This window comes from Barbus barbus, assembly GCF_936440315.1.
Source record: "Barbus barbus genome assembly, chromosome: 37".
In the NCBI taxonomy this organism is placed as follows: Eukaryota; Metazoa; Chordata; class Actinopteri; order Cypriniformes; family Cyprinidae; genus Barbus; species Barbus barbus.
In genome coordinates, this window is record NC_136715.1 from 9,426,883 (window position 1) to 9,450,861 (window position 23,979).

The 23,979-nt window shown below is 40.0% G+C and overlaps 1 protein-coding gene across 1 annotated transcript in view; it reads right to left on the minus strand.

Annotated features, from left to right (window-relative positions):
- Positions 1–321: 321 nt before the first annotated feature.
- LOC306856918 (voltage-dependent P/Q-type calcium channel subunit alpha-1A-like) overlaps positions 322–23,979 on the minus strand; it is a gene marked incomplete at its 3' end in the record, with an annotated part of 134,325 nt that continues 110,667 nt past the window's right edge. The window contains exons 40-49 of the mRNA XM_079396470.1: positions 19,243–19,348; positions 18,647–18,754; positions 16,903–17,006; positions 14,883–14,989; positions 13,426–13,567; positions 8,971–9,090; positions 6,271–6,306; positions 4,500–4,722; positions 2,549–2,781; positions 322–978 (exon numbers count right to left, since the gene is read on the minus strand). Coding sequence (XP_079252596.1) covers positions 322–978; positions 2,549–2,781; positions 4,500–4,722; positions 6,271–6,306; positions 8,971–9,090; positions 13,426–13,567; positions 14,883–14,989; positions 16,903–17,006; positions 18,647–18,754; positions 19,243–19,348 — 1,836 coding nt within the window. The remainder of the gene's footprint in view (positions 979–2,548; positions 2,782–4,499; positions 4,723–6,270; positions 6,307–8,970; positions 9,091–13,425; positions 13,568–14,882; positions 14,990–16,902; positions 17,007–18,646; positions 18,755–19,242; positions 19,349–23,979) is intronic.

The following is a 23,979-nucleotide window of genomic DNA, read 5'->3' on the forward strand; positions in this document are numbered from 1 at the left end:
CTTAGTTTGGAGTGGAGCATTCAAACACAACGACTCTGATCTTTAAAGTTCAGTCCATCTAAACGCAACCACCCCATTTCTCGCTCATATGCTCCCATTCCCTTGCGTGCTGAGCAGCATGGGAAACGTAGTCCAGAGAGCAGGAGAAAGCATTAGAGAGAGAGGGAGTAGGGGAGCTATATGTGTTGCTCCAAGGCTCAGAGTCTCACAATGGTGCATTCGCCCTGTTTGCGTGTCCCCTTCCGCCCCCTCTCTCCCTGCTACAGTGTATAAACATCTTGGTTTAAGTCGAGTGGCGCCCCCTCCTGGTCACCCTGCGCACTAACACCAATCATCCTCGTCCGTCTCGCTATACTGTTCGTGCAACCCCTTCCGGGGCCCACGGCCATGGGGTGGCCGGTGTGGGCCTGGGTGGGGGCCGCGCCGGTGCGGGGAGGGCGAGGAGGAACGGTAGCCGTTAGGCATACGGCGTGGGTGCAGGGGAGGCCCTTGACGAGCAGTCCTTGGCGATCGGGGATGCGGGTGTGAATGAGGGTGGGGGTTGCCCTGTGATAGACTCTGCTCATAGGCAGGCGGCTCATGGTGTCGCTCGTACTCATAGTCCCGATCGTAGAAAGGTCCGTCGCCCTCCACGCTGTCAGGCGGTGGGCCCCAGCGGCCTTGACGTGGGGACCTGGGAGATGCATGCCTAGGGGAGCGCGGGGAGGCGTGCCGGGGTGAGCCGTGATGGGGCGAGGAGTGGCGGGAGGGTGGAGGATGGTAGGGTGGTTCGTGACCCGGTGGAGAGAAGTGTCGCGGGGAAGGGGAACGGAGTCGACCCTGGCCAGGGGAGCCGTACAGAGGCTTGCGGACGGCAGGGGAGTAGGTGACATGAGGGCGCGGTGTGGACGGTGTCTGGGGTAACTGCCGACGGCCACGTCGGGGGGTGCTGGTCCCCGACGTCGAGGGAACGGGGCTTCCGCTCACAGAACTACTGCCCTACATGAAAATTAAAACAAGGCAAATAAAAAAACACCACAAAATTAACGTCAAACAAAAGAGAGGCGCACACACCAGCAAGAGGGGGAGGATGTAGAGGAGGAAGAGGAGAGAGAAACGAGGGAGAGTAAGTGAGAGAAAGAGAGAGAGAGAAAAAGGTGTGTGGAAACAACAACATCAATAAGACCAGAAAGAAACAAACCGGTAATGAGGCAAAACAGCACACACAGAGAAGCCACAAGTCACATCGAGAAAAATGGACAGAAACCACAGTGATAAAAGAAGATAAACAAAAGAATAACACAAAAAAGAGAAACTGATTTCAGTAAGCAGTCATGATAAGGTCACAGGTGTGCATATGCTGTCTGGCTACAGTCTTCCCACATGGACCCACACCTGTGTGCTCAAGATACCTTTCCTCCCTCAGGCTCCTCATTGCAGGTTACTGTAAAGATCTAAACCATGGACTTACAGGTGTGCTGTAAGGTGTGCTGAATGAAGTGAATAAAGGAATGCTTCAAAATGATGCTACTTCATGAAATATGCTATTTTCCTTTACCTTTTAATAAAAAATAATAGTCATGCCAATTGATTAAAATGAGTTCCACAGTATTAAAATACTTCATATTTTTTAATATTTGTTTAATGGCATCTTCTCAATAAGTACTAAGAATAAAGACTAATATCACTGATATCAGTATTGACACTGATGGCTGTTATTTATTATTTTTACATTCATTATTTATTAACATTTACAAAATATAAAAACGTAATAATAACCTTTAACTGAAGTGAACCTGAAACAATATTCACATAAACCCATTATAAATAATCTCCACCTTTTATATAGTTTGAATGTTGGTGTTTCTGCCTCTGTCAGTTCTCAAATTTTGAATGTTATTTTTACCAGACTAAAAAAAATGGAAAAAATAGTTTGATGTACAATAAAAACATACTCTAGCTTTTAGTGCAAAACCTCCTCCAGTCCAAAAAGGACTATCTACTAGAAATAAACTGCAACACCTCATTTCAAAATGCATTTGCATGACTGCCCACAAACTTTGTGCTGTTGTTTGGCTGCATACAGCTCTTCTTAGTCGGATCTCAATGTAAAGAAACAGTAAAAGTTTTTTTAAAGATTAATTTGAATATACATTTAACCATTTGGGTGGCACATTTCAGCATATATTGATTTGTGAGCTTATTGCAAAGTTATTGTCATTGATGAGCAGGGCAATGCAAACTACAGTGGACCTGACAGCATACCTGAAACTCATGTGTTGTTGCTTATTTGATATGTGAATAAATTAGAAACAGAAGCTATAATAATAACAAAGACTTTTTCAAGCAGCAAATAATAGCCAGAGGAAAGGTAGGAAATGTTCGGGTTAAAGTAAATCACACTCTTAAAGACCAAGAAACCTTGATCAAAATTATAAGTGTAGATCAGCGAACGAAAAACATTTAATCTGACATGACCCCTTTATGTACTGTTGTGAGTCACTTCTAAAAATAATGTTGAATTTGTGCACAAAATAAAAGTGGTATTTCAGCGAGTGTGTGCCCCCACCTGTCTATGCCCTCTCCCCTCACTCGGTGAGCGGGACCAGTGGCGATCAGATTTGTCGTGAGGATGACGGTGGTAGTCGCGCTCATGACTGTACCGCTCCTTATCCACCGAGCTGTGGTGGTGATGATGATGGTGGTGGTGGCGACGGTCTTTTGCTCGACCCCGTTCTCGTTCTCTCTCTTTAGGTGGGAGGTCACCTGATTGTGTAGTGGTGCTGAGATCAGTGCCCAGACCTGCCAAAGCCAACACAGAAATTAGATGAGATAGCACTTTAGACATCAGGAACATCAAACCCACTTGCTGTCAAATTGAGGATGGATTATAAAGGGGTTTCAAATGACATGACGGTGAATAGATGACTTTATTTTTTACTTTATTTGAACAGAGTACTGTTGAAAAAAACAGCATATGCTGGTTAGGTATGTTGGAAGCAGGTTTGAGGGTGCTGGTTTTGTGCTGGGCCTAAGCAACTAGCTCCTGCTCAGGACCAGCTCATAACCAGCTCAGGACCATCTTAAACCAGCTCATGACCAACTAAGGACCAGCTTAAACCAGCTCAAACCAGCTGCCATGCTTCGAAACATACCTAACCAGCATATGTTCAACAGGGAGATGAAAGGTAATATTGTTCCTACAAGGCATTATCATTTTTATTAAAGGGGTCATTGGATGCAAAATTCACTTTTACATGTTGTTTGAACTGAAATGTGTCTGAAACTGAAACCACCCTATAATGATAAAAATCCACCCAGTGTTTTATTTTACATTCCCCAAAATTATAACCCCTTTCTCAAATCAAGCCATTCTCAGATTCTTGGCTGTGTGATGTCACACAGACCCAGGCCGCTCCCATGATTGTTGATTGACACTAGCGCTTCAGCATAGACCGACCCTGAGTGAGCTGTCAGCAGGGATGTAGACAAGAGTGGCTCCTAAGAGAATGAGGTGTTTTGTTTTTAAATGTAATAATGAACATAGCAGTCGTCATTTACTCCTGACATCTGAGCCACTGAAAACGCAGAGGATTACTTTTGTTTACGAAGGGAATGTACCCCCGATCTACCTAAATGCATCTATGTTCATGCAAATCATTCGTGATCCAGCTTCACCAACAGAACAATTGAGTATAAGGTTTTTTTTTACGAATCTTTGCAAATCACCTTTCCTAATAATGTGCTAGTTAGCAAGTTCCGTGGGCAAATGTGGCTAAAGTTAACAGTCTAGAGCAGAGGTCCCCAACCACCAGGTCACGACCTACTACCGGGCCATGGAAGAGCTGCTACCGGGTCGCAAAAACTGTACACTGGGAAAAATGTGTAAAGATAAGACACTCTGTTATTACTGCGCATTAATGATTGTTGTAATTATTCTGCATTTTCGCTGTATGTGACTGATATGGAGTATCAATTTGACGATTTCATGTCAAATTGATCTGTCATATATTAGGGGTTAAACAGATCGCAGTTGATCCGTGATACGTACGGACCAGACCCCACCGTTTGGCATGTATGTGATTCGCAGATTCATTTGCCACTTTACAAGTACAAGCGATTTTAAACCACAAGAAGAAGAAACGAAAGAGAACTCAATTTGTTACTCATGTGCTGTTCTCACACACACAGCCAAAATCGCACAAGCATAGAGATGTGTTTCAGACAGCGCGGAAATAGAGTTGATTCTTCTTTCACATCTCCCTGCATTTAAGATACATAGGCTACACATAAAATTGTCAAAAAACCCTTCATGGCATTCTCATTCTCTGTGCTTTAAATCTTTTTTTTCTTGCTTATCTGAAAAATCATCCGACCTGTGACACAAAAAAACATATTGTGTAAAATGTGTGAAAATTAGGGATCCAAATGACCCCTTTAAGACATTTTGCATAATGAGAGCAACACAGAATGTGTACAGGAAAAAACCCACAAAAGGTAAAAAAATGTTTGCGTGTGACCTGTGTCTGCATCTGTATAGCGAGTGAGTGATCTCTCTGAGGTGCGGTGACTGCGCTCTCTCTCCCGGTCTCGATCACGTTCTTTTCTTCGTGAACCATGTCGGTGACCCTCTTCTGACACCACCCGTTCCAGAGAGTAATCGTCCAATCGTACGCCTCGTCCTGGACGTCCGTGAACCAGTGAAGACGTAGAACGGTGCATTGGACTTGTGTCTGTGATGGTCTACAGAGAAAGAAACAAGGTAGAAAAAAGTGGGAAAGGACAGTTTACATTAATATGTTATCACAGAGCAGCTTGACTATGTGCAGTGTTACGAGTGCATATGTGTGTATGATTGAAAACATTTGAATGTAATCTGGTTAACACTCAGTCCATTCCACACCCACTGAGAAAACCAAGGCACAGGTATATCTGTCATGCTCAATGAAGACAGAAAGAGAAATAGTAATATATAGAGAGATGAATAATTTGTGATTGAGAGAGAAGGAGTGAGAGAGAGAGAGAGAGAGAGAGAAAGAGAGAGAGAGATAGACAGACAGAGAGACAGACAGACAGACAGTTAGATATAAGACAGACAGACAGACAGACAGACAGATAGATAGATTATGCCTTACATGCACTGCTGCTTTTCTAATTCAAGCGGAACCATTAAATGCTCATGCTTCTCTGCCATAGCTAGATAGATAGATAGATAGATAGATAGATAGATAGATAGATATAAAACAAAGACAGACAGACAGAGATAGATATAAAACACAGACAGACAGATACACACATACAGATATAAAGACAGACAGACAAACTGTAGATATACAGACAAATATAAAGACAGACAGACAGACAGAGATAGATAGATATAAAACGCAGACAGACAGACAGACAGACAGACAGACAGACAGACAGACAGACAGACACAGATAGATAGACAGACAGACAGACAGACAGACAGACAGATAGACAGATAGATAGATAGATAGATAGATAGATAGGTCATGCCTTACATGCACTGCAGCTTTTCTAATTCAAGCGGAACCATTAAATGCTCATGTTTCTCTGCCATAGCTGAGCACACAGAACCCAATCCAGCCAAAAGAAGTTCAGCAAATTTGTCCATGCACACACCCGGAGACATGATGGTCAACATGACAGTCTATAGCATGTGTGGACACACAAACACATACTTGGGCACATAACGCTCTTCTGCATCAAAACATGATCTGAAAAATGAAATATCCCTTCACGCTCTTCTTGTCACTCACACACATAATGCTTTATGCCATGCGCCTGACTGAAACATGCTAACAACATGACCGTTATTGCCAGCAGGTTTTCCTGTTTGAAATCCATGCGTCAAGAACTACGAGACAGCAAAGGCTTCCCATGTCCACAGGACCAGAAATACAGATATAAGACACAGGCAAACACACACTCGCACGCACACGTACGTACACACACACACACGTACATACGTACACACACACACACACACACACGTACGCACACACACACACACACACACACACACACACACGCATACAGGGCTGCATAAGTGGACAGGAAAAAGGTATAGAGAGAGAAAGGTACAGCGACGAACAGAATATACAAAGGGAAAACAGGAAAAGAGGGTGAATAACAAGAAGGATGGCATGAAATAGAGCTCAGTGTGACATCAAGACATAAAGAGAGACGCAGACTCCTAAAACAGACAAAGTAAGAGTGAGGAGGAGGGAGAGGATGAGGAAGAGACAGAAAGCCAGAGACGGTACATACACTGAGGTTACTTCCTCGCGGCCTGTGTCTCCGTCGCTGTTGAACAGCAGACAGACGGTGCGCAGAACAGGACACGCATGAGACCACGGGACGATACACACAGAGCACAGCAGAGAAAGTGTGTGAGGAAAAAAGAAAGGGGGGAAATAAAGGAAGTAAAGAGGAAATGGAACAAGGAAGGAAGAAAGGAAAAGGTGAGTAGGAAATGAAGGGACACAAATGGAGACAAATTAAATGTGCAACATGACAGAATGGGCAAGAAAGATCACAGGGTTGAGATATTGTCAAAACATGAAGAAAGGATCGATGGAGTAAGAAATGAAAAGACGTGCCATGGGAAATCCACGAAGAAGGAGAGAGACCAAAACAAAGGATGCAAAAAACAAAATGGAGAAAGAAAGAGAGAAAAAGTAAAACCACAAAATGACCAGAAAAAAGAGGACATGAATGACAATGAGAGGAATAGGAAAATAGGACACCGGAAAAAGAAAGGAGGAAGGAGGAAAAAAGGGAAAGAGGAAACCATGAGACATCATGGGTAAAATAGGAAGTCCATTAAAAGGAAGAAAAACAAGACCAAAACAAAGAAATAAATAAAAGCAAAATGAAGGAAAAGGAAAGCAAAAGGAAATAAGGACAAAAAAGGAGAGAACAGCAACAAGTAAAATGGAAAATGAAACAGAGGAAATGGATGAAAATGGAAGGAAGGAAAAAGGAAATAGAAAACCACAAGTCATTACGGGTTAAAACGGAGACAGAAAAAACAAGATTAAAGGAGAGATTAAAAGCAAAGTGAAGAAGAAAAAGAGAGAGAGAAAAAAATAATGATCCCCATTTTAATTTAGAGAGAGCACAGAAACACACAGGCATTGACAGGAAGGGGTTGGGAGGGGGGAGGAGGAGGAAAAGGAAAGAGAAAAAAGACAAAAATTGAGCGAGTGTAGAGGAAGATAGGAAGCACACTAACACACTTACCGCAGCAGAACGCACACTCTGTAGGGCAGAGCAGTGTTAGACAAGAGTGAGTCACAGGAGCAACAACCACGTCTACGTTACAGCTTTACACGGCACGCACAAACACAGACTTTGGATCCTCACACTTCCTGGTGTGTACTGTACACACTACACTTCCAATACACAAGTGAACATATATTGATTGTAGCAGATTCTTACAAGTTTTTGAGGTTTCTCTGTTCAGCTCACCTTCACACACACTTCAAAACAGAGACACACGACTTCTTCACACTTGTCTTATAAACACTTGGACAAATAGCTAAATCCAGACACATCTCCAGGGGAGAGTCAACCAAGAGATCATGGGGGTTATGTCAGGGTGAGAAATGCTGTGTGTGTGTGTACACATTTATGCATTATAGAATAATAGCATTATTGCTTCTATGTGATGTGTTGTGGGTGTATGTTTGCGGAATCAAATGTTTTGAACATTTACCGCATCCAGAGGTTGATTTGTGGTAGTGTTTCAAAAGGATCTGGTGAAATATTTGATCAGGTCAGGAGGTCACAGTACTGCAGTGCATATGTGCATACTTTTTTGGCATGCAAGGGATGCGTCTTAAATTTAGTCAACAACTCAACTGACAAATGGATTAAGAAACGCATTTGGCAAATATTTTCTTAAATTATGTTGCATTTAAAAAAAAAATTGTTAAAGTATTTTTTAAATGTTTCACTGAACTAACTTTTTAAACAGTAAAGTGACAGTACAGACAATTATGTTTTCTGTTTTCAAATAAAGTCTGTTCTTTTGAATTTTATATGTATTACAGTTTCCATAAACATATTAACCAGCACAACTGTTTTCAATATTAACAATAATAGGAAATATTTATTGAGCACCAAATCAGCATATTAGAACGATTTCTAAAGGATCACGTGACACTGAAGATTGGCAGAAAATTCAGCTTTGCCATCACAGGAATAAATTACATTTGAAAATATATTAAAATAAATAACAGCTATTTAAATTGCAATAATATTTCACAATATTGCTGTTTTAACCATACTTTTGTTCACATAAATGCAGCCTCAGTGAGACATGATTCAAAAACATAAAAAACTCTAAATTTTTTAACAGTAATGTTTGTCTATTTATTTGTCAATTAGAAATGTGATTTATTAATTAATTTTAATGTCACAATTAGTTATGCTGTAAAACTTAAATTAAATATTCATACAATCAATTAGTTGATAATTCCATACAAACATGCTTTATCTAATCAGTTAGGGTTGGAACTATACATTTTGTAATTATGCACAGGCTGTTTTCTGTTACTTCTGTCACTACCTCAAATCCAGCTCTGGCAGCAGCACATTCCAGACACACCAAGGTTTTCTTGAAACTGAGCTAGGGTGTTATGATAATGCATAGAACCAACTCTCTCTCTCTCTCTCTCACACACACACACACACACACATTCACACAGTCATGCATGTAAGTGAAGGTCAGGGTGGGAGCCACTTATCCATGTGCCCTTTGACTTTTGACAAAGACATGCTAGCATTTATTGGCTTGTTAGCATGACAGCACACCAAAGTTTTGAAGTTTGGTTCCCCCAACTGAAGCTGTCAAAGGCTGTTAGCTGGATAACTGACTGAGGAGGGATATTGGGAATGGATAACAGATAAAAGGTGGAAAGACAAAATGGGTGAATGGATGGATGAAAGGATGAAGGTGCTCACTTGGTTGTCTGCGGAGAGGCGTGGCATGGAGATGGTCCGCCCATGACCTTCCATTGGGTGATAGGGCTCAGTGTCCGAGTAACCGTCCCCAACAGGCCCAATCTCTCTCATTTCTACAGTCTGCAAAACAGAGCAACAGCATGTGGGCCGGGCTGATGCCTGCTTTACCGGCCTACAGCTCTATCGAGTGTGATAACCTAGTAGAGGGCAATGTTTTGTGCAAAAGTGCATTTGAACTGAAGATTAGATTAATTAGAGCTAGTCATTAGCCATTCCAAATGATGCATATCACTAACAGAGTGGAATAAAAGAACAGGTGCACACTAGTCTCTGACTATCAGCCCACATCACAGCTTACCCTTACGAAAAAGAAGTTTATTCAAGTGTGCTATTAGTATACTTATTTTAAATTTAATATAGGAAAGTATACTTTTAGTCTACTTTTTATGTACTTCTCAGAAATGGGCTTTATATACTTCTCAGAAATATACTTGAAATGACAATTAAGTATTCTTGACTTATACTTAGAAAAAGTCTAAATATATTTGAGCTATACTTGTGCTCCTAGAATCCATGTTTTCATTGTTATATGGTAGGGGGCGATAGTACACATCTTCTGTACAGAATTTCCACAAAAAAAAACACCACAAGTGAACAAGAAACCGAAACAACAGATGCTTCCACAGGATCATCAGAAATAAAACGGCATCAAAACGGTCTAATATTATGGAATAAAATGTCGACCAATGAAGAGGTAATAATGACTGTCAAGCTTTGGGGTGTTGATCGACTCCATCTACGTTTTGATTATCATTCTGAATCCAATTCATGGTCTTTTTTAAGCTTTTTGTTCAATATGTTGTTTATTTCTTTATTTATTATTTATGAAACTTACCCACATTCAAGTGTTTAAAAAAAATAATGCATGATTGCATAAAATGTTTTTGTTTACAAGCAGATGCCCTGCTCTTTCTTTTGATGTTTTGTATGTTCAGATATTCATATAACAAAATACAGCATATACAAATTAATAAATAGCGGCATAGTAGTAGACTTAAAGTATTATGTAAAGTTCACTTAAAGAAAACTTACGAGTATACTTGCAGTATAAAACTACTAAACTAGTAGTTTACTGAGACTATACTTCAAAGAATAGCCAACTAAAAATGCTACTACAAGTATTTAATTCGTAAACTATCAGTATACCTATAAGTTCACTTTTAGTATAGTTGCACTACAACCTTTTAGTATGTGTTCACTGCTGTGTGTGTGCACTTTGGATGGGTTAAATGCAGAGCACAAATTCCGAGTATGGGTCACCATACTTGTCACGTCACTTTCACTTTTTAGAAAGTGGGCCAATTTAGTCACAAAGAGTATTGAAATAGTACACTTACGAGTATACTTCTAACTGATATTTGTATACTTACTACATAAAGTATACTTAAAAATACACTTGAACTTTACTTAAGTATACTTAATAAAATAAACTTGAAGTATACTACTTTTTGGTAAGGGTATTCCGGCCAAGAAACGAGAGAAGACAGGAAGGGCCTGTCTGACTGATATATTGAGTACATAAAATAAAATAAACAAGCCAATGTTTTCTTTTTGTATATAATGTTTAAAGACGAGTAAATCTGAACATTTACGTCACATTTACATTACATTTACTACTAATCATCCCAAATAAAACGTAGCCATATTTAAGCTACTTCAAATTCAGGTTTGTTTACTTGTAATATGTTTGTAAAAATAATAAAATAAAATAAAATAAATTAAAGCTTTTTGTTCTGGTTTATATAACAATTTAAATAATTAAATTAATTTAACAAACTATTTTGCATACATATCCAAAGTGATGAGAGCAAATAAAATAAATTGACTGATTTCAGGTTTGGTCTATAAAAAAGATTAGGATTCATATTGCAAATTAATAATACAAATGTTTTACCATAACTTATTTTGCATACATATCCAAATTGTTGAGAGGAAATAAAAAGAGACAGTTATTTCAGGTTTCAAGCTACTTCAAATTCAAGTGTGTTTACTTGTGATATGTTTGTAAGAAAAAAAGCTGTTGTTCTGTTTTATATATACTAGATCTTTGTCTTTACCAATCCAAAATCTCAAATTAAAAATTATTCAGCTCCAACAAAAAAATCTGAAAATCTTTCAATTATGCTATTTTTATGTGTACTTTTAGGTTCTGGCTTAGTAAATAATGGAAAACTTGAAGCTGCAGTCCGTAACTTTTTTTGGTTAAAAATTATCCGAAATCAGTATTTGAGCAAGTACATAACCAGCCAGTGTTCAAAACTATCGCCTTACTTTAGACCGATTCACAATGGTTAGCTTATAATAATGTTTTCTAAATTGAGTGGTACGGGTAGATTTACGCGGGAGAGTCGAGCATGGCACTGTGTCATTACGTCGTGTCTGTAAACATGAAGAAGTTGTCCAGGTTGGTAGGCTATCGCATGTGAGGATCCTGCAGGTGGCGGATCGTTTATAGCCTTTTCTCACAGCAGCTAGAATAATAATTAGATCTATCATTTTGATGGCGGATTGTGATCCAGAAAGGATGTGTTTATGAAACACACGTGAATGAAATTAAATTATATTCCAGTTTTAAATATGGTTCTGATTACAGATAGCCTGGGATTACACAGGATTTGTATTTTAAAGAAAACCAGTTCGAAGGGAGCATAGTTTGCTTTTTGGGTTAAAAGAATTTCTTAATATTCGAATGGCATGACAATTAGATTAGACTGTCCAGAAAATAAAACAGCTACATGCTAATACACACTATACTCATTGTCACGCAATGCTGATGTTAACGTTAATAATTTGAGAATAAAGTATAACAATAATAATTTGCACATTTTGATGTGATATGAGCTAACCGATCTTTAGATTAAATCACCATTGGTAGCGCGATTTATGGTAATGCTTTTTTCCTCAGTTGGTCAGAACAAACGTGGCAGACTTATTTGGGTCATATATTCCAAGACATAGGTTATAATCTGTGATTCCTAAGTACAGTATTCGGTGACTGACACACATATTCCTCAAAACATTAGATTCATCCACACTGGAGCTGTGCCAACAACTCACAACCCACTCAAGCAAGTTAATTCTGCAAAAAGCTGCAATTCCAGGTTTTCAAACAGAGATGGCGACAAAGAGGCAAAACTTACCAGGTTTAATATAACAAATTTAGCATAAATGTTTTGCATTCACATTCAAAGGGATGAGAGGCAGTAAAACACACAGTACTGGTTGGGTCGGGTCAGGTCACAGCTCTTGTTTACAGATCTCTTGTAGGCTGAGACTAGGTGCACACTAGTCTCAGCCTCAGACATCACGCCCATGGAACGTTGGCTAAACATCTGATGCATATGGCACACTTTTCTGGAAACACTTCAGGAATGTCGAAGTCGTCATCTGACTGGTTGAATTAAACCAGATTTCCGGGAGACGCGAGTGTTGCGTTAATTTTCGGTCCCCCGGGAAACAAAGATGCCGTGGCGCCAAACCCGAAAGAAGAAAGCCGTCGTGTTTACAAATGTGACGACGAATGCTTTTCAGAGTCAACTAAACGCTGGATTTTCAAAAGTATGTGAAATATTTCAAGTTCGCGGCATTGAATTGAATTGGCATCCGAGAGTTTCACATACCGATCTGTTATTGTGCCGACATTTCCACTCCCTGATACGTGATGCTAAACGAAACGAACTATGATTGGTTGTTTGATATGTCAGTCAAACGGCCTCATGGGTGGGCCTTGGCCAATGAATACGGCCATTTATTCCAGACCTTCAGCCGTCAGTCTGAAGGTCTGGCTACGCGAGACTAGGTGCACACTGACCCTGTCTGATTGCCCACTACTGGTTTAAGTACTTTCCAACATGCTCATTATGCCTAAATCTGTTTATTCAGCATCTCCTTTGCCTCATAGTATTAGGATGAGTGACTAGTGCAGGGAAACATCAGGGTCAGATGACTGCTGAGCTACAGAAAAGAGTCACACTGAAGGAGAGATGAGAGTCTGGAGGAGGTTTGGTACAATCCAGCAGACAGTGAGGAAGCAGGCAAGCAGTGAAACACCTCTGCAGTCTGGCAGAGGTGGAAGGGTCTATACAAACGGTCTACAATGGGCAGTGAGGTTCATCAGAATGATTCATCAGACAGATAAAGAGGTGTGCTACAGACCGACAGAGACAGAAGAGATAGATCGAGTGATAATATGAATGAGACGTGTGGCCAAAAGCAGCAAAAACAGGACGATGGCTGGGAAGACAGTGATTGGCTAAACAGCACACAGCTCTATCAATACTAAAGGCTGAGAGAAGCTGATATAGTCACGGCGTTTTGACGAGTTCCAGGCCAAATTTAAATTCAGATCTAAAGAAAACAAAATTGCCTTTCTGATCTGAGGACCTCCGATATTACCTGTGGATTGTGACGGCCGTCATGATGGTCTTCAGGATACGGTCTGTCGGGGTTCCAGTTTTCTGGAACAGACTTCTGGAACATTTCCTGGGCTCGTGACGTCACCCACGACTGGCTCTCACTCACTCCACCCTCCGGAGGCCTGAACCAGAGAAAGATGGTCATTTACTCACTCACACATGCACTTACACCAAAGCAATTTTATACCTACAAAATGCCTTTTGTAGACAAAAATAGTACAGAAAAACTATTCCAAATGTATATATGTATAAACAGCAGAATTAACACAAAAGCAGATAGACGTATATCGAAGAATCGAAACACAATGTGAGTAGAGTGACAGCTGAGAGACGGGAAAACAAAGAAAGAGCAGAAGTGCGGCCTATAAGGAGAAGAAGAAAGACAACAATTAAAGCAAAGCTAAGCAGTGAAAGAGAAGACAAAAGCACCAGTTGAAAGTTGAAACAGGTGAATCTCATAAAACCTCTCAGGTTCAGGTAATATTTTACTAAGAAAATAAGAAACGATAGTTTATTTTGTACAACTAACATACATATATACATAATATATATATATATATATATATATATATATATATATATATATATATATATATATATATATATATATATATATATACAGAAGTGTTTGTACTTAGGTGCCATTTCTCTTTTTTGTCATCCAGAATTGTTCTTCTGCTGCATTTTATGCATATATTTGTATTTAATTATTTATTTGTCTTTTTTATTTTTCAATTTTGTTTCTATATATATTGTTCTTAGTGCAAGCATTCATAATTGTATTTAGTGTTTGACTGAGTTTTTGACTAACTTAATTTTGTTCTCTGTTAACAGATTGAAACAATTGATGTTCTATTGTCCTTTTCATTTTTGTATCTCTCTGATTTAATAGCATCAGTAAGTGATAATAATTAATTAACAGTAATAGTAATAATCAATAGTAAAATTAATAGTTAATCAATAAGGGATAGTAGTTAGTTAATTTATTAATAATCTAGAAAAAAATATTCTTCATTTTTATTAATGTAAAACAACATTTTAATATTTAATTTGGCATTTGGGAAGAAATATGACCTAGATATGCTTTCATGAGACTCACTCAAGAGAGATTAAACTTAAAGCTGTAACACTTTACAATAAGGTTCACTAGTTAACATTAATTAATTGCATTAACCAATGTTAACTAGCAATGAGCCACACATTTGTTACAGTATTTATTCATCTTTGTTCATGTTAATTAATAAAAGTACAATTGTTCATCATTAGTTCATGTTAGCTCCAGTCCATTAATTAATATTAACAGATAAAACATCGGATTTGAATAATGTATCAGTAAACGTCACAATGAATATGAACTCAGATTAATAAATGCCTTACAAGTTTTTCATTTTTCATTCACATGACTTGCATAGAAAGACTATTCAGGATTCTACTCACAGGCTGTTGACAGGTTCCTGCGGCAACTCTGGGAGACCGTTCACTCCCTGTCCCCCTTCCTGGGTCGGGGATGGCTCCATGCGCTGAAACATTAATGGCGTTCGGTTCTGTGTGAGATACGAACATGGCCTGCAGCTGGGATCAGACACACTCATGGGATATGGGGTAACACACACAAGCCACCGTGCATTACACAGGTGGTGGGGTACCAGACAGCAGAGGTCCCCCAGAGGGCATCATGGGAAATGAGTCCTCCTTGCCCTCGCCAACCTGAATGGAGTCCTCCATTGGGGCTGTGCTGTCTAGGTAGGTGCCGATGGCTCAATGCATTTCCATCCAACCCACCAGAAAATATGGGTGGTTGTAACAATTTGGGCATGCTACAGTAAAGATCTGAGGTTCATACTTGCAGAACTACATGTTCTGGGTTGGTGAAACTTAAACTATGAACACTAGAAATCTCAGAGACCGTGGTAGCCCAAAGGTTACACCAAGAACCTCCCCTCAACATCCATTAATGAACATATTTGGCTAGACAAACGGTGTCCACACGGGGGGAGAAAAGATTCCATGTTAGTGACAACCTCACCAATCAACAAATGAAGGAAGACAAGACAAAACAGAAAAAATTACACACGACAAAAAAGAACAAGAGGTTGGCAGTGGATCCGATATGCCAAAAAGAATGGAAACAAGGAGGAAAGATCAAAAAGAATTAGTTAAAATGCAAACAAGTTGACAGACACAGATATACAGACATCAGAGATGGTTATAGAGAGTGAGACAGCCACAAAAGTGAAGCTGATGTTGAGAGGACGGTGCTGAGGTACAGATGCAGTCAAGTGAAGTACGACAGTAAAGAGACAGACAGGGAATCAGGTGAGGCAAGACACAAACATATATTTAGACCATTCCCTGATGCCAGCAGAGTGTCCACGCTCTGTGTGGTAGGTTCTACGCATTACTAAATTGAAAATGCAGGCAGAAACTATGGACACTGTGCCTGTACAGGATGGGAACGTTTCTAGGGAAGGGGACAGGGGTGACACTGACAAAAGGCCATGTTGTATCATTCATCATTGCATATACCCTGCAAAACTACTGCGTGTGTTTTTAACCATGCTCTAACTCTGTAAATAAAATGTGAAATGATCTTGTATATAATCAGTGTGCTTGTTTTCATGCCATAAAAGCACTAAAATATCGAAAGGTTTGCATGTACATCTTTTAAATCACAGTGCTCCATGTGGAAAGTTACATACACTACTGTTCAAAAGTCTGGGATCGATAAGAGTAAAAAAAAAGAAAGCATTTATTTTGTTATTCAGCAAGAATACATTAAATTAATCGAAAGTGACTCCTAAAAAGATGTATCACAGTTTCTACAAAAATACTAAGCAGCAAAAATGTTTTCAACATTGATAATAAGAAATGTTTTTCGAGCACCAAATCTGCATATTATATTGATTTCTGAAGGATCGTGTGACACGCAAAATTGGAATAATGGCTGCTGAAAATTCAGCTTTAGCATCACACGAATAAATTGAATTTTAAAATATATTGAAATAGAAAACAGATGTAATAATATTTCCCAATTCTGTTTAATTGCATTTTCAATCAAATGAATGCAGCCTTTGTGGGCATAAGAGAAATAACAGAAAAAAATCTTACCGACCTCAAACTTTTTAACAGCATTGTACATATCTAATAAGGGATAATTTCATCTTAAAATAGAGTGAAAGAGACATTGGCTGTGTCTGAAACAGTCAGCTGCATGCCTAACTGCCTATATATGTATAGTCTGGTTTTCAACCATGTATTTTAATGCATGATTACTTCTAGAAATTAGAACTTGAATCTTAGGTTATTTATAAATTAATTTCAGACATAACCAATAAATGTGAAGGTAACAAATTTAGAATAGCCGTGTGGACAGGCACAAATCAATAAAATGTGCTGTTACCAGTGTTGATTAGCAAAGCTAGAGAGCAGGCATTTGTTTGTTTGTCTGAAGTGGTACCTGCTCCTCACGAAGCGCCTGCAGCTTTTTGGCCTTGCTCTGCCGGTAGTACTCCATGATCATCATAGCAGCGTAGATCTTGCCCACTGTCAGGTCTGTTGCTGCTGAGAGGATGAAAAAGTTACCCTGCACAATTAGACCGGGGTGGAATGGGACCCTGAGCCGAGAGGGGAATGGGAGTTGGAGACAAGACATGCCACAAACACAAAGCTCTAGTCTCTCAGACCCAGACAAAACTCAGTCATGATCTCACAAGAAACCTCAATTGTAATGAACCAACAGAAGTTCTTCACAGGCCAGAATGAGTCTTAATCGGGGACTGAGAAACTAGACAACAGGTAAACAACAAATTACAAGCCAAATTTCACAAATACAGCTGCCCCAAAATTTAGATTTAGCCACTTAAGTCATAGTTATACAAGTACGAATGTCATTGCATAGACAACAAATTACCACATTAATTTTACTTTTCTTATGCATATTGGCAGTGACATTAACCAATTTTTTAAATTTAAACTTAAAATAAATGTCACCTGGTGTGCTGCTAGCAAATGCAATAACATTCAAAACATTTTAGTATGGCTTAAGTGCCCAAATACTTTCTGGTGCAACTGTATATACAACAACATAGAAACACACAATACACATTTTACACAATAGACACTAGACAAAGTACATCTACAAATACAAAACACCACAGAGCTGATAGTCTTTTCACAATCAGATCCTCATTAATTAAAGAACCACTTATTTTTCTCAAGGACCTTTAATAGCTTCACATTTTTAGACTGTATTGCATTCCTACAGTGACTCAAAGGCCATTTCACTATGAACAGATGCCATGAATGAGGCAACAATAACAGAATGCTAGGATTGCACTGTTTTGTGAGGAGCTCAAATTTTTCATCAAAACCCCGCAGCGGCATCCAGAGTTTGAATGAGACACAGAACATATAAATTTGAAAATTTTGAGCTGCCATAAATGACAAAGAAATCCTTTCACATGAAACACTTTCTTGTTAGTACAATTTCATAGTAAAATGGCATGAAACCCCCAGGGGTTGACAATAAACTTAAGAAATAACTCTAAAGCATGCTGAAATTTAAAAATGAAAAGGAAAACATGCTAAAGGAAAGCACACAAAAGTATTTTTCATAAATTATATACACCGATTTAAATACATTCTGGTCATCATATTAAAATGTAAAGTCTCTAACATCTCTAAACATCAGGTAATATCTCGGGCTACACTGTGTTTGAGGCTCTGTGGTTTGGAGGTTAAGCCCAGCTTTGTGCTTTACACATGCTGGAGTGAAAAGACTTCTATAGAGGATCCGTCTATAGCGAGGCACCCCCTGATAACAGGCAATGAAGACAGAGGAGAGAACAAAGAAAGAGGGAGAAAAGGAAAGAGGTTGAGGAAAGGGGGGTATGCAATTTAGAAGTGGAATGAGGATTATTTAAAAGTAAACAGAAATAAGGCCTTATAAGCAAAAAATCATATAGTTGTGAGACAATGATTTTAAATAGCATTACTATGGTAAAGCATGGTACTACTGAGCTAATTATAAGTGTAAGATGTTGATTTGTCATGTGGGGATAGGAGAAGGGTTAGTTAAAGGTTGTGAAAGTGTTGCCTGATCAGAGGGTGCTGAGCGGTGTGGGCTGAGAAAAGCTGTCCTCTGATGAATTGGTGATCTTTTTTTTTTTTTTTTTTTTTCTACAAACCCATCTGCAACTTACACTTGTGTGGTGTTACCAGCAGATCCAGGTTCTTCTGGGAGAGATTTGGCCAAATCGCCATCATTTCCTTACGGAGCTCGGCGTCCATCTGGTGTTTGTCTGCACCTCCTGTAAGCGCATGGTGTCAGGGCAGGGAACATACACACACATATGCATGCACATATGTACAGACAAACAAAATATGCCAATACACCAAAAGCATCAACGCAATATTAATAAAACATCATAAAAATATAATCACATTCATTTAGAAGACACAAGTGAGAACACAAAGGAAAGGGTGTTTTGTTAATATTTTTAAGTTTTTTAAAAGAAAGAAAGACAGAAAGAAAAGGATCTATTTTTTTTGGATATCAAATGTAAAAAAAAAAATCTATAATTTTTTTAAAAATAAAATAAAAAGAAACAAACAAAGAAAGAAAGAAAAAGGATCTTTTTGGTATATCTGATTTAAATTTTTAACAAAAAATAAATTAAATCAAAAAAGAAAGAAAAAGATTTGTTTTTATGATACATATGGCTCATGTTTATTTTTTATTTTTAGTAAAATAAAAGATAAAAAATAATAAAAAAGAAAAAGGGATGTCGTTCTGTACCCTTAGCGATTTTGATGTCCAGAGCTGTGCGTATCAAAGCCATCAAAGTGGAGTTGAAATGCACCGTGTTGTCATCTGCAACAGGTAGGTCCATGCGTAGCAGTCTCTGTGAAGAGCCAATCAGAGGGGATGAGGGCGGGGCTGTGTAAGTTAAACCTCCAGTCAGATATTTTGGTGGGCTAAGAAAAGGCTTGGGGAGCTCAGCAGTTTGTAGCCAAAGAATAAATTACAGGCCACACAAATTGCAGGAGATCAAGTTCAGTTAAGGAGATTAAATGAGCCATTTGATAGTAGTTTTGACTGTAGTTTCTTTTGATGCAGTGGTTACGTACAAATATCCACCATTGCTTTTGGTGATACTCATACAACCACACAAAAAGGGATCTGGGAAGACAAAGTTGGCATCTGTGAGAGCAGTGTTTTTAGACTGACAAATAATTGACCAACAATCTGCAGCCTTGTAATGTGTGAATGAACCATTCACACATTTCATAGAACATATACAGTACATACACATCAATTAAGTGACTTAATTGGAGCCCTCACAGATAAGTGGAGCAATATCACATGGGATGAAGTCATCGCTTCATCATCATCAGTGTTCCTCTGCCTGTGAAAACTGACCTCAGATCAGGCATAAATATCACTCACATAAGCATGTATTTTTGGGACTGCCACTTGATTTGATATTCTGCATCTAATTAAAATTTCTACATTATGAAGTGTGCTTATAGTTTATGGGGAAGTGCAATCAACTGACCTTGAATCAGCTAGCAAAGGCTGAGGACACAAATGTCACAAAAGTATCACAAAAGGCTACTGCTAAAGAGCTCCCCCTACCTGTTGGAGTTCATATATTTTGGATAAACCAATGAATGAAAGGGCACATAAAAAGTTGTTTTTAGATGCCGGTTTCATGCATTGGATGTACCTTTATGGAACTGGAACACACAAGCACACAACATGGCGTTAGTGTGAGGAAGTGAGCATGTGTTTGTGAGCCTGTGTATATTCGTGTGTCCATTTCAGACCAGTCCGTCGTTCCTTGCAGGTGTAGATACCAACGAGCATGAGCCGCGTTCCAGAGGTGGCCATGCAAAAGCACATGCAATGCAGCACAACCCCTAATCGTTCAGCAATGGTACGACCTGCCCTCCCCACCGGTCCCAGCCCACCCAAACATCAACCCCTACTCCATGCAGCATGCATTGCATGCACCCCCCTCCTCCCTCCCCACCCCTCACAGAACAAGAGCAGTGCAGCCGCGCACAGAGAGTATCATTTCATCTTTCATTGACCACTTGTATTTTTGGGTTTGTTTAGCATCTTTATCTTTCTTTGGGTGATATCTCATAGGGTTAATTGCATTGCTTTTTTTCTGATCTCTCGATGTAAAACGGGTGCAGTTTTTTTGAAGGTCAGATAAGGGGTGGCATTCCCTATGGTGTTAAAGAGGAAAAAATGGCTGTGTTGTACACCGAGAGGTGTAGGACTGGATTAGGGGGTAACAGGTATAGAAGTTAGTTTACTCCAGACTGGAAAGCCATGAGATGTGTACCACATATAAAAATAATGAGAAAGGGGGGAGTGGTGTACTTGGCAATGGATAGAGAGAAAGTCTGAGAGGAGAAAGAGAGAACAAGAAGAATGCTTTTTTTGAGATGAGGGGAAACAATAAGAGAGTGAGGAAAGTGAAAGAAAGAGATTGGAGTCAAGGGAGTCTCAGCAAAGCTTTGTGAGGTCATAAATAAATAACATTTTGCAAAATGTCTACCATATAGGAAGTCTGTTCATTGGGTCATAGCGTAGATGCCATTTTCAATTAAATGCAAAATATTAATTAGCTTGCTGGGGGGGGGGGGGGGGGGGGGGGGTGCGCCTTTTTACCGCAGGAATGTGTGCATTTTATGTATTACTTTCAAGTACACGTGTCTTCAAATACACTACAGTTTAAGGGATTTAAAAGTATTTAGGATTAAAAAAATATTTAAAGGATTTATTTATATTTATATATAATTGTTATTTTATATAGTAAGGACACAAAGGAGAGAGTGAAGACTGATGTATATTTTAAGAAATAAATTACACACGTATAATTAATGATATTTCTATTCTATTTCAAATGCATGCTGTTCTTTCGAACTTTCAATTATAGATTTCTAAAAAAAATGTTTCCACAAAAATATTAAACAGCATAACCGTTTTCAACATTGATACTAATAAGAATGTGTACTGAGCACCAATATTAGATTGATTTATGAAAGTTCATGTGACAAATTCAGTTTTGCCATTACTTTTTTGCAATTGTAAATATATTAAAAAATTATTAATACAGAAAAACGATAAACTGTAACAATATTTCATAATATTTGTCAATGTCTGGTTGGTGTGCCCATGTAAGGCCACCAAAGGGCACGCTTCTTAATTGTTTGTTTCTCTGGACTTCAGTTCAGGATTTTTTACAATAAATGCTGTATTTGGATCTGCTTGTTTTGGAGAATTCCGTGACAGAATAAACCAGCCATTTATAGATCCAGCTAGACTGAGCTATCGACTTGTGGACCATGGGCATTCGAATTCTTCCTCCAGTTTCGAAGAAGGAATGGAAAGCTAGGCTTAGGATGTTGGCGGATCTTCAGCAACAGGGGATGCAAGTGAATGGACTGGCACAGACTTTTTAGACATTGGCAGTAGGATTGGAACTTTATCATTCTGAGCTCAGCAAGATTTTTAATGGTTGCCTAGACAATCCCTTGCCTCCTTGGGAAATAGGGCAGGACTTAAAACTCTTGACTTTTGGAGTTTTACTGATTATCTCTGTTACCGCAATTTAGTAGCATCATGTCGATCTGAGCCGACTGCAGTGCCACCGGAGATACCAGAGTGTGCTTCAGGCTCTGTCTCACAAGCGAAGGTCAAGGAGGAAAAGGGCAGCAATGACTACCCCAGTTGTTCTGAGTCAGGTGGTCCTGGAGGAAACCATCTGGTGGTTTCATGTCTGGTGGTCCTGGATGACCCGACTCAGGTGGTCTCAAGTCTGGTGGTTATGGAGGACCAGACTACGATGGCATCGAGTCCGGTGGTCCCGGAGGACCCGATTTTGGTGGTCCCGAGTCGGGTGGTCCTGGAGGACCTGACTCCAGTGGTATAGAGTCCGGTGGTCCCGGAGAACCCGATTTCGGTGGTCCCGAGTCTGGTGGTCCTGACTCTGGTGGTTTCAGATGTTGCCACAGACCCGTCCGATTTCATTGCTGCTGCCATAATCAAGAAGGTCGCCTTTGCCTTTCACCTCAGGGCATGGACTGCTTCAGAGTTCACTCCAGAGTCTGATCCAGTCCAGGAGTCTACATAGTCCATTCATGAACCCGCTCCAGTCCGGGGGCCCTCAGAGTCCACTCCAGAGCCTGCTCCAGTCCGAGAGCCCTTAGAGTCCACTCATGAACAAGCTCCAGTCCGGAAGCCCTCAGAGTCCACTCCAGAGCCCGCTCCAGTCCAGAAGCCCTCAGAGTCTGCTCCAGTCCAGGAGCCCTCAGAGTCCACTCCAGAGCCCGCTCCAGTCCGGAAGCCCTCAGTGTCCAATCCAGAGCCCTCTCCAGTTTGGGAGCCCTCAGAGTCTGTTCCAGTCTATGAGTCCGCTCCAGAGCCCACTCAAGTTTACAAGTTAATTCCAGAGCCCACTCAAGTCTATGAGTTCATTCCAAAGTTCGTTTCAGTCTACGAGTCCATTCCGGATCTTGCTCAACTTTATGAGTTCACTCCTGAGCTCGATCCAGCCCAAGAGTCCACTATTGAGTCTGCTCTAGTTCCTCCCGAGGTGGTGATTTCTGCTGCAGAACCTCCAAAGGCGGCAGTGTCCACTTCAGCTCCCCTCTGGCTGGTGGTGTCCACTCCTAAACTCTCAGTCTGACTCATCATGGCCAAAGAGACTGTTGAACTGTCTTCCTGCCCTGTTACAGTCGAGGAGACTGTTGCTGAGCTGCCTGTCTGTCCTGTTGCAGCCATTGAGGCTGTTACTAAACTGTCTGTGCTCTTCTTTGCAGTCCTGCCTGAGTCGCTAGAGTGTTTATCTGCCTTGTCAGCTCCGATAAGGTGGACATCAGCTCCACCTTTACGGTCTGCCATGCTCCTGGCTCTGCCCTGGTCGCCTGCCGGGGTTGTTGTTCGACCGGAGCCTTGCTGGTCTGTCCCTCCAGCCCCGCCCTGGTCTCCTGCTCTGCCGGCCCTGTCCTGGCACCCTTGTCTGCCCCTGTCTATGGGCCGAACAACATCATCCCTCCCCCTGATCTGCCTTGTTTCCACCTCCCTCCTAAACTTTTGTGTTTTCTGGTGGAGCGTCTGGTATCCGCTCCTTAGAGGGGAGGTAATGTCACAATGTCTGGTTGGTGTGCCCATGTAAGGCCACCAGAGGGCATGCTTATTAATTGTTGTTTGTTTCTCTGGACTTCAGTTCCCATCACCCTTTGCTTTGTCAATCAAGTCTCATTTTATTCACCTGTGTCTCATTTACCTTGTTAACTTATCCTCACATAAGCCCGGTTCTCTGTGTCTTTGGTTGCTGGTTTATTATTTTCTGATGCTCTGTTTTGCCCTGATTTGGATTATTCTTTGTTTTTGTATTTTTTACAATAAATGCTGCATTTGGATCTGCTTGTTTTGGAGCATTCCGTGACAATATTTCATTAATATTTTTGATCAAATTCATGCATAATTTCTAAGCATTAGAGAAAATCTTATCAA